Source organism: Oryzias latipes, chromosome 6, assembly GCF_053564925.1.
Source record: "Oryzias latipes strain Hd-rR chromosome 6, Olatipes_Hd-rR_3.1".
NCBI classification, from domain to species: Eukaryota; Metazoa; Chordata; class Actinopteri; order Beloniformes; family Adrianichthyidae; genus Oryzias; species Oryzias latipes.
The window spans coordinates 11,429,542-11,446,701 of NC_136242.1; the positions used below are offsets into that span (position 1 = coordinate 11,429,542).

At 43.0% G+C, this 17,160-nt stretch overlaps 1 protein-coding gene across 3 annotated transcripts in view; it reads right to left on the reverse strand.

The window, feature by feature from the left end:
• Positions 1-800: 800 nt before the first annotated feature.
• peak1 (pseudopodium-enriched atypical kinase 1) overlaps positions 801-17,160 on the reverse strand; it is a 101,772-nt gene continuing 85,412 nt past the window's right edge. For all 3 annotated transcript variants that reach the window (XM_023955628.2, XM_023955627.2, XM_078948477.1), the window contains 3 exons: positions 13,920-14,164; positions 6,101-6,903; positions 801-3,736 (listed from right to left, as the gene is read on the reverse strand). In XM_023955628.2, the coding sequence (XP_023811396.1) occupies positions 2,420-3,736; positions 6,101-6,903; positions 13,920-14,164 (2,365 nt within the window). In that variant the 3' untranslated portion in view covers positions 801-2,419. The remainder of the gene's footprint in view (positions 3,737-6,100; positions 6,904-13,919; positions 14,165-17,160) is intronic.

The window sequence follows — 17,160 nt, forward strand, 5'->3', positions numbered from 1 at the left end:
TTTTAAATGTTATTTTTCTGATGATGGTGGTATTTCTTTATTTAAAATTGTTGTGAATCGGGAGCCGACAAAAACTACAGTGTGCAAAAGATTGTATTTGTGATGTAGAAAATATGCTGGGTGGGCCACAAGCTCCCTGCTCCGCTCCATTCCGATGCATCCACTTGCAGACAAATAGATCCATGAACGTCTTTGTTTTCCTCCTCCGAGCTGGAATCTGGATCCAAACAGCTGGATAGCTCCAATATTACTCACCATTTTTGTTGCATCCCTAATGCCACAGACTGAGCGAGTAAATGGAGAAATCTCAGCAAGGGGGATGGAAAGAGGGGGTGGGGTTGCTTCACACCAACAGTCCTGCCAAGAACTCAGATGTAAATTTCTAATGTCCCAAAAATATGAGACATTTTTGATTTTGGCTACAAACTGCATAATCATAACTGAAATGGAAATCAAGGAAAAACGTAGGTTTATTTTTTAAAGTTCATCGTCTTGCCTCGATCAGCTCATTTTCTTTAAACAAAACACAAATGGGAAAATTTAAAATGTTACACAAATGACATTTACATGAATGATTTCAGGTGGAAAATAATAAATTGTAGCAAACAAATTCCACCGTGTAAATGAATAACTAAAAAAGCCTCATCGACTGCAGTGACAGATCAACATTTTCAAATGTCTCCATCTGCTGGCAGAAAGGAGGAACTGCAATCCAAACAAGTATTCAAATCTAGTTTCTTTTCTCGTTTAGATGAGTTCTAGGGGCGTGTGTGGAAGTCAAAACACAAAACCAGCAGGAGTATATAAAAAAACATAAATTTATTGTTTAGTTAGAGTTGCTAAACAATGACAGGCAACAAGTCGGGAGACATACTGTACACACCTGTGTGAAACACCTTCAAGAGTCTCTGCTTTTGGGTCCAGTGGTGACTAAAAACAGACATAACCCTCTGGTCAGACAGTTGATGCACTTGGGATTTTTTTTGTTTTCAGGCTGCGTTGAAATTCCACAGCCAAAGTGGTTCTTCTCCTAAGCAGAGCTGAGGACGCAGCTGAACGTGAAACCTTCTCTGATTGGTCTGGACGTGTGCAGGATAGTGGCAACGACTCACCTTTCCCTTTCCCCGCCACATGCGAGGAGAGAGAGAGCCAAGTACGGCTTTCACGGATAAATGATAACAAAACTCAAAGGTGCTCTGTACTCGACAAAATAGAGTGTGGATTAAAATAAAGGTTATATATATATTTATTTATACAATAAAAAGGCCTAAAACTCTGGACACAATGTCAGCCACCAGTGCTGACACACACACTATTCCCCCCACATCCTCTCATTTTCATGCTGTGGACCAGTTTGTGTTGCAAATCGACATGAAACCAATTCAGAGCTATTGATGTAAACTAGTAACAGTCCATCTTGTAGTTTGAGTTCTGTGCTTAAAGATGTGAGTTAACTGTTTGTTAAACAGAATGTAATCCAACAGAAGTGTAACTTATTTAGTGTCAAACCCTTCACATCCTAGAGGCAGAAATAATCTATTTTTCTTCAAGGTTGTCTTGACTACAAACAGTTAAACATGCAGAGTGGTTTATTTGGAAGAAAACAAAATGTTTCTGAAGACGAGTAAATGTCCAAATGTCAGAAAACAAACAAAAAAAGACAAATTTCAGATTCTCATTTCACAGCAACGCTTCTCCATCTTTTCTGCTCTCTGCTCTCCGTCTGTGCAAACATCTACGCTCAAACGGTTTGATGTGACAGATGCACGACGGAATCGATCCATTTATGTGCCACAAAACAGCTTGAAGAGAAAGTTAGTACTAACCCACTGTAAAGAAAAACGGTTGCACTCAGGAGGAGAAAACAACACACTTTGATTGCACAAACTCCAACAAGGAAGCTAAGCAGCAGCAGCCGGAGCAACTGTGTGCCGTGTTTTCAACCTTCAGCAGCACAGACAGCATCCTCTGCAGAGGAGAGCTGAGACGCTGCTGGAACAGCTACATCCAAACTCTTTTATTTTGAAAGCTCATAATGTTCATCTGCGTGGCTCTGATCTTTGCCTTCAGTGACAGAACATCAGTTTGGGATTGAAGGTCAACTAATCGGTAATATTTGTAAATTCAGATTTCTCTGCATTCCTCCTCTGAGAAACATTCTGTATATTTCAAGTGACAGCGGAACTGCAGAAGTGATCGGAACTTCGTGCCGTTTTTTTTGTTGGTGACTATTTTGAGATCAGAAATGAAACATCCCTCCTTCTTCCTGCGAGATCTTATTGGCTCTGTCACTGTGAGGCCTGATGGGTAAACATGCTGCTGTCATGGGAGCACTGTGGCTGCTGCAACAACAAAGCTCCCACCAGCATCCCTTCACCAATCTGGATCTGTTGCTATGGGAACAGCTGAGTGCAGGAGCTCAGAGAGGCTGTGAGGGAGCCAGGTGGAGGGGGTCTGGGGTGTGTGTTTTGGTTTGATTCTGGTTGTGCGGTGGAGCGTGCCGCTGCAGGATGTGCACAACCCGGCTCAGGCTGTCTGTGGTGGCAAACGCCAGATACTGGCAGCACAGCCAGTCTTCCAGGCTCACACTGCAGGCCGAGTCCAGAGAGCGCTCGGCAAACTTGATCATCATCAGCGTCCGCTTCAGGTCCAGCCAGTTTTGGAGCGTGTCTGCATGATGGCTGGCAGCAAACGCCGACATGGTGCCGGTGCTGCTGCTGCCCAAAGCCTGGAACAGGTCTTCCCGGGGGCCCCAGAGCAGGCACTGCAGACAGGCCCGGGCTTCAGACATGCGGATCCTCTCGGACGGGTTGACGGTGAGCAGCAGCCGGGCCAGCTGCTGCAGGCCCTGAGAGTACAGAGACCTGTTGGGCAGCGCCGGCAGGTCCGCCCACGTGTACTCCTTCTCCTTCAGCTGGGGCGTCTCCTCAAACGGGTTGGGTCGGTGCAGCATCTCGTAGATGAGAATGCCCGTCTGGAACTCGTCGCACTTGCGGTATTGTGTGGCTGTGATGATTTCGGGAGCCAGCCTGGACTGGTCCCGCAGCGTCCCGGCATTTGACACCATCATGCTGCTTTTCTGCTTCGCCTGGGAGAAGTTGCTGATGATGAGGCGGGCGGGGCAGGTGGCGTTGGCAGCAGCGCTGGAGGAAGTGGCGCCCGCAGTGCTGCTGCTGTTGTTGTTGGGCTCAAGTAAGTCCAGGTTCCAGGGGTTCCCTGGCTGGCAGTGGACCAGCAGCAGGTTCTCCAGGCGCAGGTCACAGTGGGTCACGTGGAAAGGTTTCATGTGCTCCAGGCCGGAGCAGAGCTGCAGCAGCAGCAGGCAGACCTGCCGTTCGTACAGCTCCGGGTTCTGAGTATGTCTGGCGGCGCCCTCTCTGACAAAGTCAGCCACCGTCTGGAAAGGCACCTCGCGTGTGATCACCACCACGCGGCTCTTCAAGCGGCCCGCCGTCGTAGCCGCCGTAGCCGCCGCCGCACTATCCCCTAGTTTACCGATCGGGGCGGAGTCGGTCAGTTTTGTGTTCACGTCTTTCTCTGTTTCTGTCAGTCCTTCTGCGCCCCCCTTCGCCTCTTCCTCCTCGTCTTCCTCCTCCCAGGGCAGCAGACGGGTGGGGACGTCTGCCAGGAAGTGTCCACAGTCCTGCTGGATGTTGAAATGGAGCGGCAGGCTTTGCCTCACGGCAAGACTGTGGAAGAACTGCTGCTGGGTCTCTTTCATGTGGCTGCGGCAGATCTGCATGACAGGAAAAAGAAAAAAAAAAGGAGCTTTATTATCTAATTTAACTTGTTATTCATTCAGGCAGAACAGATGAGGAACAGCATTCACAAATGGACTAAACAATGACGTTCTGGACACACTGGGCATGTGTGCTGTGTTCAATAACGAGCTAAATGGACATTTAGCACAAAACTTGTGTAGCGATTCTTGAACACGCAAGTTTTAAACTCCAAAGCCAAATACGGGCAGATCCGATTGTTTCTGTAGACCTTTGACGTGGCCGCTCAAACGTGCGTTTCCGAGTCCTGTGCAAACGTAGCATGAGTAAGAAATGTTTATCAACTAAAGAGGTGAAAGAAAAAAGGCAGAAAATCAAGACGAGGAGGCAGAAATGATCATGACGGACAGTTTAAGAGTGATTGAAGTCATTCTCAGCTTTGCCTGCAGAACTTTCAGTAGCTCCTGGTTAATGTAGCAAAAAAGCATTTTCTCACAAAGAATTGAAGAAAAAAAAAGTTGGAACACAAACTTGGCCTATCATTTAGTTCTCTGAGGCATCAAAAAACCCTTTGCTTCTTCCAAATGTCATAGAAAAAGCTGGATAAGGACTAACTTAGTATGCCCACACTGCGTGCACAGGCAGCTTCGGGGTTAACTATGAGCTGTTCCAAGAAGAAAGTCTTTTGTTAAGCAGAAGCTGAATAAATCCTTCTTTTGTTTTACCTCACTAGCATGTTTGGTGGAACTCAAGGCACCGTCAATCCTTTAACACTTTTAAGACTAAATGTTTCTTCAAGAGTTTTAGTGACTGACTTTCTCTGGCTGTCTTTCTATTTTGCATAAAGGTTAATTTTAACACATTTTATTGCAGATGCTGGTATCTATTGTAACATTAAAATCATTAAATGCTGTTTTAAATATTCTTTAATTCCCTCTCACTGAATTTATTTTTAAAACTAGCAACAAGCAACTCATCATGTTTCTTTATTTTATAGTAGATTTATTTGGCACTTGTTAGCATTAAGGTAACTAGATTAGGTTCATTTGGATATGAGCTTTGTGCTTTGCCTCTTAAGTTTCTTTTTTCTGTAACTGAAGCCATTTCGGCTAACAATTACAATTTAGTAATAGCAATTATAGCTTTAAGGATAATTCAGTAGGATATGGAGTTTATGTATTTTATATTAGACTTTTGAAAGCCACAAATGAAAAAAATATATATATTTTATTTTCTGAAGTTTCTATTGTGTCACTTTCTGTTATTTAGATCAAATGTGTCATTATTTTGGTCAAAACATAGTTTAAACGTCAAAACTGATTTTATATTAGCTAATGATAGCTTTTTTTTAACAAAACTTGATGGTACAAACTGTCTAGGAAACTCTCAAGGGCTCTAAAAATCTGGGAAATCCGTGACAGCCTTAAACATTACAAAACAGGCAGATTCCCACGTGTGTTTCTGGGTCCAACAAGCCAATTCCCTTCACCTGAGGACACCAGTTTAACATTTTGAGACCCAGCTGCAGTAACCCGGGTGAGTCTGAACATCCAGACACCGAGCAACTCCAGGAATGTGCTGCTTCACTGCTGTCAGACTGAACGTGCTGAAACCAGGAGTCCTCTGCCTGCAGCCTCTCCTTACATGTGAGGTGTGCCGTTGTTCAAGCACTGATGCTTCATTTGGAGCTAAACTTTAGGATTTTTCATTAAACAGCCAATAAAAAATATTGTTAGGAATTTCCTCAAATCAGTCTTTTGCTGTTTTTACACCCGTATTTTATAAAACATAGCTTTAAAGCCTTAAGAGTTTCAAATTCTGTGAATACTGTAGATTGCATCTACGTTTTGTTGTGCTGTGAATCTCTTTCAGGAGGATTTTCCTCCAACACTTCTTAATGTCACTACAAACACACTCAAAGGCAGAGGATCTAATTGCAAACCTCTGAAGATTACAGCGAGACAAGACGCATGTACGGACGGGTTAGACGGCAGAAATGGAGGCCCCCGAGGCTCAAAGTTTTGCTGCCAATATTTCTGCGTAAACAATTTCCCTTTGCCTCTTTGGAGAAACAAAGAGGAGGCAAAGCAAACACAAACTTTGCAAGAACTTGAAGGTGTGGTACCTTTTGAGAGAATGTGTCATCTAAGCAGGTAACCAGTAATGAGAGACTCTGCTGTGATCAGACAGTGGAGCCGGACATAAGAATCAGGTCTCCTCATTGGTTTCAGTTAGTAGCATTTAAAACGTTTTTAACGGGTGAAATGCAAAACGATGATGTGGATATATTTACGCAGTTTTAACTTTTAGTAGAAACGCTGGTAAAAGATGAGCTTTGAAGAATTGAAGAGAACTTGTTGTGCGACCACAGCAACACTCACTTTGATGGCGTAGTTGACCAGCGGGTCCTTGGCATAAGAGGCGGTGTAGTAGACGGCGTCTCCTGCCTCGCAGCAAGGTTTGCCGGTGGTCAGTCTGAAGTGGGACCAGCTGTCTGTGCCGAATCTTAAGTGATCCTTTTGGCCAGCCATGAAGCGGTCCTCACATTTGGATGCCAGCTTCCGCAGCGTGTCCATGTGGAGCCCCCGGATCCTCCCCACCACCTCATCCCAGCTGTCCAGTCCCTTATACAGACCAGGAATCTGCGGTTTGGAGCTGGCTGCTCCAGCAGGAGCTCGATCTGCTGTCTGGCGTCTCTCACCCAGAGATTCTGTGCTCGGGAAGACTCTCTTCTCTCTGCCAGAGGCGACGCTGGGTGCAGCGGGTGCAGCAGGCGCAGGCTGCGAGGCCAGGGAGGAGGCGCTGTTTGTCAGGTGGCTGTTGTTGGCAGATTTACCAGCTGAGGGCCTCTCCAAAGAGTCGCCGCTCTCCTGACCCTGAGCTCGATGAGGCTCAGAGCTGTGAGACGAGCTCTGGCTAGCTGTCTCCCAGGTGGAGTCCAGGTCATAGAGAGGATTCGCCACACTCAGGTTAGTGCCGCCTGGTTTGGCCTCAGCCCGAGGTTTGACAGAAGTCAGGCTGGGTTCAGTGACCGAGCGAGGAACCTTCTTAGGCAGCGGCGGCGGCGTGGTTTTAGGGTGTGGCTGTTCCACTGAGCCTTCAGAGTCAATGGAGGCCAAGGTGTCATTGGATGCTTTGGTGTTCCGTGGCTGTTTCAGTGGGATCATGTTGGCTCGTGATTGACCTGGAAGAAAAGAAAGATTGTATGAACTGCAGACCGATGGACGTTTATTCTGTGATGGCAGAAAAACCAGGAAAAGAAAGTCCATCTCTAGATTGAAAACATTTGAACATCAGAAGTCCAACCCTAGAAGTAAAACCATTGACTGTAGAAGACGTGGGGTGTCAGATTTGGTGAGGTAAAACTGTGCGAGGGCCAAACATTCAGTCCGTTTTCTTTGAATCCTCATAACAGCATTAGATGCAAAGTAACTATTTAATGAAGATGTTATTGGAATTGGATCTTTTCATTTCTTCATATAAAACAGAAACACATTTTACCAAAATTAATGGGATTTTCTGATTTGAAGACCAGAAATAAAAAATAGAAAAAAATAAAATAAAAAAGTCTGTCTGGAAAATCTGGCTTTATTTGAAATGCTTGGTTTATTCACAGTTAAATGTTCACTGTAAAGCTCTAAATTTAATTATGGGAACAGAAAAACACATCTCATCTTATTCAGAGGTAAAAATATTTGTGGCATTGATCACAGAAACATGTAAATCTGTTCTTCTCGTCTCGGCTATGAAGGTCAAGTCACCACAGGATGTTATCACAGGTTTAAAACAGCTCATAACGTCATTAAGCCAATCACAATCAAGACATTTTAGTTTTTAGAAAGTGGTGGGGAACGCATATTATTGAGTTTAAAATAGGAGCCTGTGGGCCGGTGAGAGTTTGAAAGCAGGGGGCATTTGGCCCACAAGCAGGACTTTGGACACGTCTGGTTAACAAGGACCGAGTGAGTCATCACCCAAAGAAAATGGTTTACTTCCTGCTCCAACCAAATTATGGCTACGTTCACACTGCAGGGCTTAATGCTCAATTCGGATTTTTTGAAAAAATCCGAATTGTTTGCTAGACCGTTCACATTTCCAAGTAAATCCGAACTTTTGTGATCTCCAGTGTAACCGTGACACGACCCAAACGAGACCCGCATGCGCAGAAGCCAGAAGAATACTCAACGGTGAACGACGTCACTTGTTGTTTGCGGAGCAGATGTCAACAACAGTGTTGTCAAAAGCGGAGCTCTTTTTGTAATATTAAATTTATTTTCACGAAGGAGCAGCACAATTACAATCTTCTCATTTTAAGAAGGCAATGGAGTCGGGATCGTCTGTACCCACTGTAGTGGAATGGAAATGTGTATGTGTTGGAGCCGCTCGCCCGCGTGTGTGCAAGCGCGTGCCGCGATAGAGAATAGGGGGGGGGGGGCAGTGTGTGCGCGCATTCATGTTGTGTGTTACGGAGGACGGTAATAAAAGAAGGTTTCCCCCAAAATAAATGCTATGGACTCTTTATTAACCCGTTCTGGAGAATCTAAGGATCAGAACAGGGAGGAGGAGGAGGGTCGCCTCGGGTCCCCCGCGCTTGAGCACGGTCAAAGGGGAGAAAGAAAAAAAAGTTATCGCGGGAAAGGTTCAACACCACGCTCTGCCATTTATCTGGAAATTTTTTCAAAAACCGCCCAGTTGCGATAAGAGCCCTGGAGTTTGGCCTGAAAAGAGCGATCACCCCAAATATTAATCCAATCGGGGATCTCGCTTCCCTTCCACTGACTGATCTCAGCAGCATCGTCCACCATGGTTGATGTTTACGTTCTCGTTCCTGCCTACTTTAACGCAAAATGATGACGTTTGTTGCGTGTCGATGACGTACAGTTCGGAATCAAGTCGCCTGGCCGGTCAGACGGCGGTCGCAATTGAAAAGAACGGCTACAATTCGGAATCAGGACGGCTAATCCACGGGGCCTGGGTCGCAATTGAAAAGATCGGATCTGTGTCATTCAGACTGTCATGAAAAGATCGGAATTGGGCCGCTTAGGGGCAAAAAATTCGGAATTGGGTCGTTTCAGCCTGCAGTGTGAACGTAGCCTAAGTCACTGCCATCTTTTTACAACATGGTCATCCCCATGTTGGAGCCAGACAACATTAGTAAGCAGTGATTGGTCCGAGTGGGTCTGAGTCATCGTGTCGATGGAAACCACTCTAACCAATAAGGAGTAAGCTTGTTGGACGTCCACACCCCTACCACTAGATAGTGGGCACAGGAGAATCTGTCACGCAGCATTCCACATATTTGACCACCTACTTTTATGGATGCACCTGATTGGTCAGAATATAACTTGAATGACTTGCATTTAGGGAAAAAATGTCATGAAAGCAAAACTGGGATTATCAGGGACATGTTAAAAAGGTATCAGAGCAAGAATAGTTATTCTAACCAATAGAATGACTGAGTAACAGCTGTTTATTTGTTCTATAGAAGTTGATGGGATTTTGGCTTCTCGGAGCCAGCAGGTACTTCCTGTTTGGAAGACGAGGTGGGAGGGATCTCTCAGTCTTTTACAGTCAATGAGTAAAACTAACAGAACAAGATTTTGATTCTTTGAACAGGATAAAAATGCTTTGGGGCCTAAGTGTTATCTCTGTTAAAAAAATCCCACAGAACTAAATGTTCTCTTCTCACGACCTCAACAGGGTTTCTAGTTTCTCCTGCTTTTTCATTTCCAGGAGTCACTGGCTTGCTGCCTGCCACAAAGATTAGTGACTAACACGAGGGTGTGTACTGCAGCACATGAGCACACGACTAAAAGTAATTCAAGTTAAGAGAGCAGGGCGGGTGGTAAGTTATGCCTCCAACAATCCAGCTGCCTGACTGCTGCAAAAGATGAAGGGAGGAGAACAAACCCAGCAGAGGCTTGATTTGACCTGATTTTCTGAGAAGATGGTGGGAGGAAACAGAGGGGTTCAGGGGATGATCCACAGCTGAGACCCACACAGACAAGAGCCTTCAAATCCAAATAAAACCACAAACATGGTGACTTTTACTCCATTGGTTTATAGTATCACTTCAAAACCTTTAATAACAAACCATTTGTTAACAAATGCAAACCTTAAATTCTACTTTTGCATCATATTTGATGCGCACAAATCTGAGACCCCTATCGTCTTAGCATGGTCCAAACTTTCCTAAAAAAACCTTTCTGTATATCTTGGACCATGTTTTCTGCCCTCTAAATCATCATCATATAACATAATTCCTGCACATTTCAAAATGGCTCCTTCCATGAAATCTAAAAAAAAAACAAAAACACTTTTGGCGGGAAAAAGATGAGCTAGTTTTCTAAACTTGCTAGTCAGAAGAACTCATGTAATGTTATCCTTTTTTTTTAAACGACTACTACCTGTATTGAATAAAAGCTAAATGCGTTGATCATTAATTCTTTATAATGCAGTTACACCATGTTAAAAATGTGTAGACCACATTTGAGACATTGGGTAAATAAGGGTCTTTTTTTCCTGAAAACCCTTGTCAATATTTCTGCATCTAAAACTAACATTGTTGCAAGCAAAAACTTCAAATCACCAAAAGTGCCATAACTGATACCATCTATATCTCATAAAAAAGATATTGCAAGTGTTTTTTTTCTGTACATTTCCTCCAAAGTATAAAAACATCTTATTTCCTAAGCAAATGTGAATATTTTGTTCATTTATTGATAGGCTTAGAGGGTTAAAAGGATAAGTAACCGTCAACGAGCAAGAGCCGCCGCCATGACCCTAAAAATTAGAGGAAGGCCTTAAGCAGCGCAGACAGGATGAACTAAATGAGTCCTGGTAATCCTCTCTTCAACAAACGCAGAATATTGAACGTCTTCCTCCAGCAATCTTCAATAATCCCTGCAAGTCAGCAGCCGTCTCCTTCTTCCAGTGGTAAGGATCTTCTGTCACAACGATGTGGCCGCGACTTAACCCAATTACATAAGACTAACCCCATTCAGTGCATTGATTAAAGCACTGACACTGTTCAAATATGGATGATTGGAGCTATTGTGCATCCCTGAAGGCAGCGTCACACATCTCTGTTGGGAAATGCCTGATGACTGACAGATGAACAACACTCTAACCAAAACATAAAAACACAACAATAAATCATACATAATAGAGGATGGAGCCGTCTTAAAGTCCCATCCGATCATCTTTTGATCTATTGTAATAGCATTCTCAGCGGTTTTTAAATTATGATTATGCAGTTTTTAGACAAAATCAAAAAATGTGTCGTTTTTTTTAGGACATAGTTTCTGCAGAGCAGCAGGATTTAATTAGAAATTCAACTCTGAGTTGTGGATGAGACCACTGGCATGGAGCAACCCCAACTCCCCCTTCCCATCACCCATAACTGAGAGCTCTCTGTTTACAGGCTCTCCCGCTAGCTTAGAAAATGCAGCAGCTTCAAGTTGTTCCACAAAAGGGATTTTAGCAAACATGAGCTTGAGAAAAGATGCAGGGAGTGTCAAAAACCCATCAGTGCTTTACTCAAACTAAACTCCTTATGATGGGCTTATCTCTCTGGGAGATGGGGAAGAGGAAAAGTAAAGTTTTCTGAAATTTGCTGAAGATTAAAAAGCTATCTGCGCATTTCTAAACTGGAGAACTGGATGTGTTTAATGTTGACTGTATTTTGTTGCGGCTGAGAGTCCATCTGACATGACAAACATGTCGATTCAGTCATTTCTGACATGAATTCATCTGTTCTCCTTTAAAAGAAGACGTCAGATCGTTATCAAAAGACAATTGTTGTAGGTTGTTTGCTGGAATATATCAACTTCCTTCATTGTATTCCGTCTACATTGGTTGCTGAAGCGGATTTATAACAACACAGTCATTATTGTGCAGTAAAGCAACAGGAAGTGGGTAGAAACAACGACCAGCAGGGAAAAGTGACAAACGAAGACTGATGCAAAGAGCGTTGATAAAGCAGGGATGAGCAGGAGATGAAGACTTCACAGACAACAAAGGAAACCTACCTCAATTCCTCCAACGTCTTATTTTGTTTAGTTAAAGTCTGAGCAGCAGCAGAGCAGGACAGAGAACAGCAAAGCTGCTTCTATCTCTGAGACACTGAAGAGCTACTGGTGCCAACGGGAAGGCTCAACGCTCCCGCCCGCACTGAAGGTTTCTCACTGGGCGAGACGGCGAGCGCCAGCCTCCTCCCGCAACACGCTCCAACCAAAAAAAAAAAAAAAAGGGAAGCGAGCAGGCACAAGCAAGTAAAAGACTTGCTGTTTCTCTTTTTAAGCCAAACATGGAGAAGATCAATAAAGTCTAAGTAAAAGATTGTGAGGATGTGAAGGAGAAGTGTTTTCGTCTCTGAGCAAAAAGGATGTTTGTCTCCTCATCAGCACACGGCTGCAAAGTCAAACTAGGTTGTAGGGAGTTTTTTTAAAGTCAAACGGAGGCTTTATCGCAATCAAGAAGACGTTCGGAGCTTAAGGTCCTAATTAGTGCAAAACCAAAAGGCAAAAAAAACAAAAGTGTTCTCCCTGATGAATCAGCGAGTAAATAGACGCACATTTATTTACAAAAACATAAACAGCAGCAGCGCATCTGACCCACAAACCCAAACCGTTTCTCAGTTTATACGACTAGGGCTGCTGCATGATCTTGTGTGCTCAAACCTGCAGCACTGAGCTACAGATGGAAGCTGGAAACTGATGGTTATCCACAGACATGACTGACAGTCTGAACTCAGGGAGGCTAAAATGGTCATATATATTGGTAAATATATTCTTACCAAACTCCTCCAAAATAAAATAGATCTGGCTAATGAGGGAAAACAAGTTTTTTAAATTAATTATGCAAATAAATGATGCATCAGGCAGCTGCTCTGTAGCTAAAGTCAAGGTTTTGAATTGAAATTTAACTCAGAAGTCGGAGGAGTGATTTATTATTCAGAGTTTGTTGCGAAACAATGATAAAACAGCAATAGAGCTACCAAAAAACAAACAAACATTTAGATGAAAATAGTTTTAACGCAAGGGAGAGGTCAGCGTTTTCGGCAACACCTCAAGAACCTTCTTCTGAACTTCATTCCAAAGCAGGAACAAGGAAAAGAAGAAGAGGCTGCATTTTCCACCATTTACTATCATCTTGTCATTTATTCTGGGAGACAGACGGTGGGTGACGGAATCTCAGTCATTTTAGCGGAGCATAAATTACTGCCAAAAGCAGACACTTCCATGCAGACGCACAGGCTGAAGACAGACAGACTGCAGCGCAGGCAAGAAGAGCTAGTAGATTGTTTTGCTGGAAAAGTAACAAAACAGAAAACAGATGTCATGCAGAAAGAGACAAAGATAATAAAAGGATTTTACAACCTTCCACAGCATTTTTGATGGGATTGTTATTTACTGTTTAAGAACCACCCTGATGAAAATGTTGCTTTTGATGTTTGTAACTTTCATGGCATTCTTCTGATGATGGAGGACATAGACAAAGAAAATTGAGCTTACAATTGTATTTCGCAGAATTTTTCTATTCAAATTATTGTGAATCAGAAGCAGACAACCATATGCAGGACAGACTAGCAACTGCCTGCTATGAGCTCTGACCAATGGTGGTGGTGGTGGTGGGGGGGGGGGGGGGGGGGGGGGTTGCTCCAGCCCAACAGTCCCGCCCACAGCTCAATGGTATTCAATTTTGGCTAAAAATGGTGTAATCATGATTAAAAGACCACTGGAAAGGCTTGTGGAATAGATCAACAGATGATCAGAGTGGGATTTTAGGAGCTTTTCTAAAATTTCTGTAAATTTTTTTGACATAAAGCGCAGAGACAGACGTAAGAGAAGATCTGGGTAAAGGAACAACGGATGTTATTATTATTTACACTTATGTGTACCTAAAAACATAATAACGATCAAAACGAGAGTTTTTTTTCAAATGGAAATCAGTTTTTATTAGTTTGTCATGATGACATCAAGAGAATGGGCTAAAATATTTGTTTGCTCTTTTTCTTCCTTATTTTTGAACAAATAAACTGTACAGATTGGGTTTTGTGTTAAATGTTTCCATTTCTTTTAACAGTGAATCTGTTTTTCTGCTACTCATTTCCATTTTCCATTTCAAACACAGTGCAGAGCCGGAGTGTTTTTTTTACGTCCACCTTCAAAAATCCTCTGCTGCGTCGGTCTGTCTTACCCAGGTTGCTGTAGGTGGCGCTGCACTGGCTGGAAGCGGGGGAGGCGGAGCGTTGTGAACGAGCGCCATCCTCCTCAGGCTCCCCGAAGCTGGCGCTGCCCTCGCTGGCTGAAGCGGCGGCCCTGATGATGAGGTTGGCGAAGGCCTCCTCTCGCTCCCCAAACACAAGGCCCAGATTCACTTTGGGAGGCAGAGGGGTGATCGTAGGCAGCTGCCGATCCCTGCCCCCACTGACCGGTAACTGGCTATACAACACAAAAAGAGATATGGAAGTTCCATGACAACATACAACACATTTCATGTATTTTTATCCATTGAAGTATTATCCATTTAAAAAATATATAAGGAAAAATAATCCTTAAAGATCCAACTCAGATGAAAATGTATCATTGTATCATTCAGCGTCTTTGTTTTCCTCATCCGAGTTGACTTCTGGTTCAAAACTGTCTGGCTGGATAGCTCCAACATTGCTTGCTCTTTTTTGTTTCACTGGTAATGTTAGGTTGGGCTTGTTGGGGGGCTGTAAGCTAGCAGGAGAGACTGTAAAACAAACAGCTCTCAGCAAAATGGAGGGGGGCGGGGCAACAGTCCTGCCCACAACTCAGAGGTGAATTTCTAATAAACTCCTGCCGCTCTGCAGAAACTATGTCCCAGAAAACGTTACAGGTTTGTTGATTTTGGCTAAAAACGGCATAAACATAATAAAAAGACCACTGGGAACGCTTTTAGAATAGATCAAAAGATGATCCATGTGGGACTTTAAGGTTAAAAACAAGCTGCAAATAATAAAGGAAGCAGCTCTAAGAATGCCTTGAAATGGTGGAAACGATTCAGTTTGATTTGTCAGCCATGTTGAACATTTGCAGGCTTGAAAGATTGTGAACTGTAATCCCACAGTCAAAGTCCTGAAGATGCTTCTTCTATGATTTACACCTTTATAACGTGTTGCTGTTAGGGCAGTAAATGCAGCACTTCCTCCAGACAACTGCACCTTAACCCTCACTGACTTCACATTCACACAATGCTGGTGTGGACCAAAGACATGAAGCTAAAAGAAGCCAGAATGGAACAATCTTTCTCAAACGGTTCCTTCCTTCTCGCCTTCACGTCTGTGTGTGAGGGACATCTAAATTTAGACAATTCTGTGTCAAATGAGGAGAAGAAAAACAAAGGAGGAGAAAGCTGGCATGTTCGATTCTTTTTAGATGCATCAAGATTCTGACACACAAGAATCAATGAAGAGCAAAGGAACACGGAAGTGACACCGTCTGAGCAAACAGCAAAACAAATGTGAAGGACTTGCTGGAATGACGTAAACTCTGGAGGATTGCTCAACTCTGACGATGAGCTGTCCTCTGTGAGTCTTCTCACAGAGGACAACACTTTGGAGTTGGAAGTTGAACTTTCATACGAAAGCAAAAAAATAAAATAAAAACCTGATTATTATTAAGAAATGATCCGGTCAAAATCTCAATGTCCTTTTTTCCCCACTTCTCCAAGTATCACAAGTTTTTTTTTTAGGTTTGGATCAGCCTGAATGGATGCACGCCGTGCTAATGCACGACGTGTGCCTCTGTGCATTAGCCTGCTGACCCGTCGGCCAATAAATAATTAGCTTAACCTTACTTTTCTGCCTGAACATTCTATTCCAGGCCAAACCCCCCTCACCCCCGCCAAACACACACACACACATTCACTGTACTCTGACTGGTCGTTCCTGCACGGCTCAAAGATAACAAGCTAAAGTCATTCCTAACGTTTAAAAAAGGCTAAAACTCTTTGAAGCTTCTTGACTAAGAATCTTTATTTTTTTTTCAGCACAGGCATGTTTCTTATATCATGTGACTCAGACTGACTTAACTTGCACTTAAGTTTTGGTAGTTCAATACCTTCATTTGCCAAAGCGTCTGCCTGCTCGCTCAATCAAAATGTAATGTTAAGCCTTAGCCACATGCACTCAAATGGGGGTTGACTTGTACAGGTACTATGGGTTTCTGGGCCCATGGAGGGTCTTAGATAGGAGCAGCCGCATTTTAAGAGAAAACAGGTGTATCTTGCAGTTCCCTTGAGGCTTGTTGTATTGTAAAATATTTGTAAGACTAAGGTAAAGTCAAACTGCTCACAGGTACGACAGAAGGGTGACACTGCTGTAATGTGCCCGTTACGTCACACTTTAGTTGTTACTAAATAGTCACTACTACCTTGCAGCTAAATACAGGCTGTCTGCGGTAGAAATCATGGACTAACCTGTACGGGGCAAAGAGCACGCACTCATAATATGAACTACTCTTATGGGACATGTTAAAAATGAAAATTTAAACAACATGCCTGCATCTCCCCTTTTTCACCCTCACTTATTACTGCGTGTTGTATACATGTTTGCATGTATAACATGCCTGTATATTAAAAATGTGCATGCATATTTTCAATGTATGAGTTCACTAAGAACCTTACTATTTCGAGTTCAACTCATAACAGGACAGCAGGGATACCTGGTAAGCTAAAACTTGATTAACTAGACGTGTCTATAATATCACAAATTTGTGCACCTCAAAGTTATTGTGAGGATTAATACTGGGAACCTAGTCTACACTCAGTTTAAAAAACAAACCAACAACGAGCTGTCGAGCTACCTTTAAGTGTCAGACAATAGTTTATTATCCATACAAAAGAACAGCTTTGTTTTTTGCAGCCAGAATCCACTCAAAAATATTGCAATGTCCAAAAAATAAAAAAATACTGAATCCCAAAAACTATGCTATACATAAATAACCTGTACAGGCGATCTAAAACGCCAAAAGTTTAGTTTATTTATTTCTACAAAACGGTTGTACTGAAAGGTAAAGAAGTACTTTGCTGTCTAAATGTGTCTTGCTGGCTGAAAATAAAAACTTCAAAAGATTAAATAACAACAAAAAGACACTGAGTGAGGTAGAGGAGGATTTAAAATGTAGTTTCACGCCCACAGAGCCGGTCATTGTGGCTGGTGGTGAGTTAAGGGGTTGGATTTATCCTGATCTGATGGGTCATGTGGCAAACCATTTCCTGTTTTTGTAAAAAAAAAAAGTGTTTCCAAAATGACTAATGACTTTGTTTAAACAAAAGAAAAGTCCCTAAAAGGGCAACTCAGTTGAGCAGACAGGCTCAAAGAACATTTAAAAATCATCAATGAGTTTCTTCCAAGTAAGTCACAGCAACTGTTAGCTTGTAGAACTCACAGCTTTGGAACGGAATTTGTACC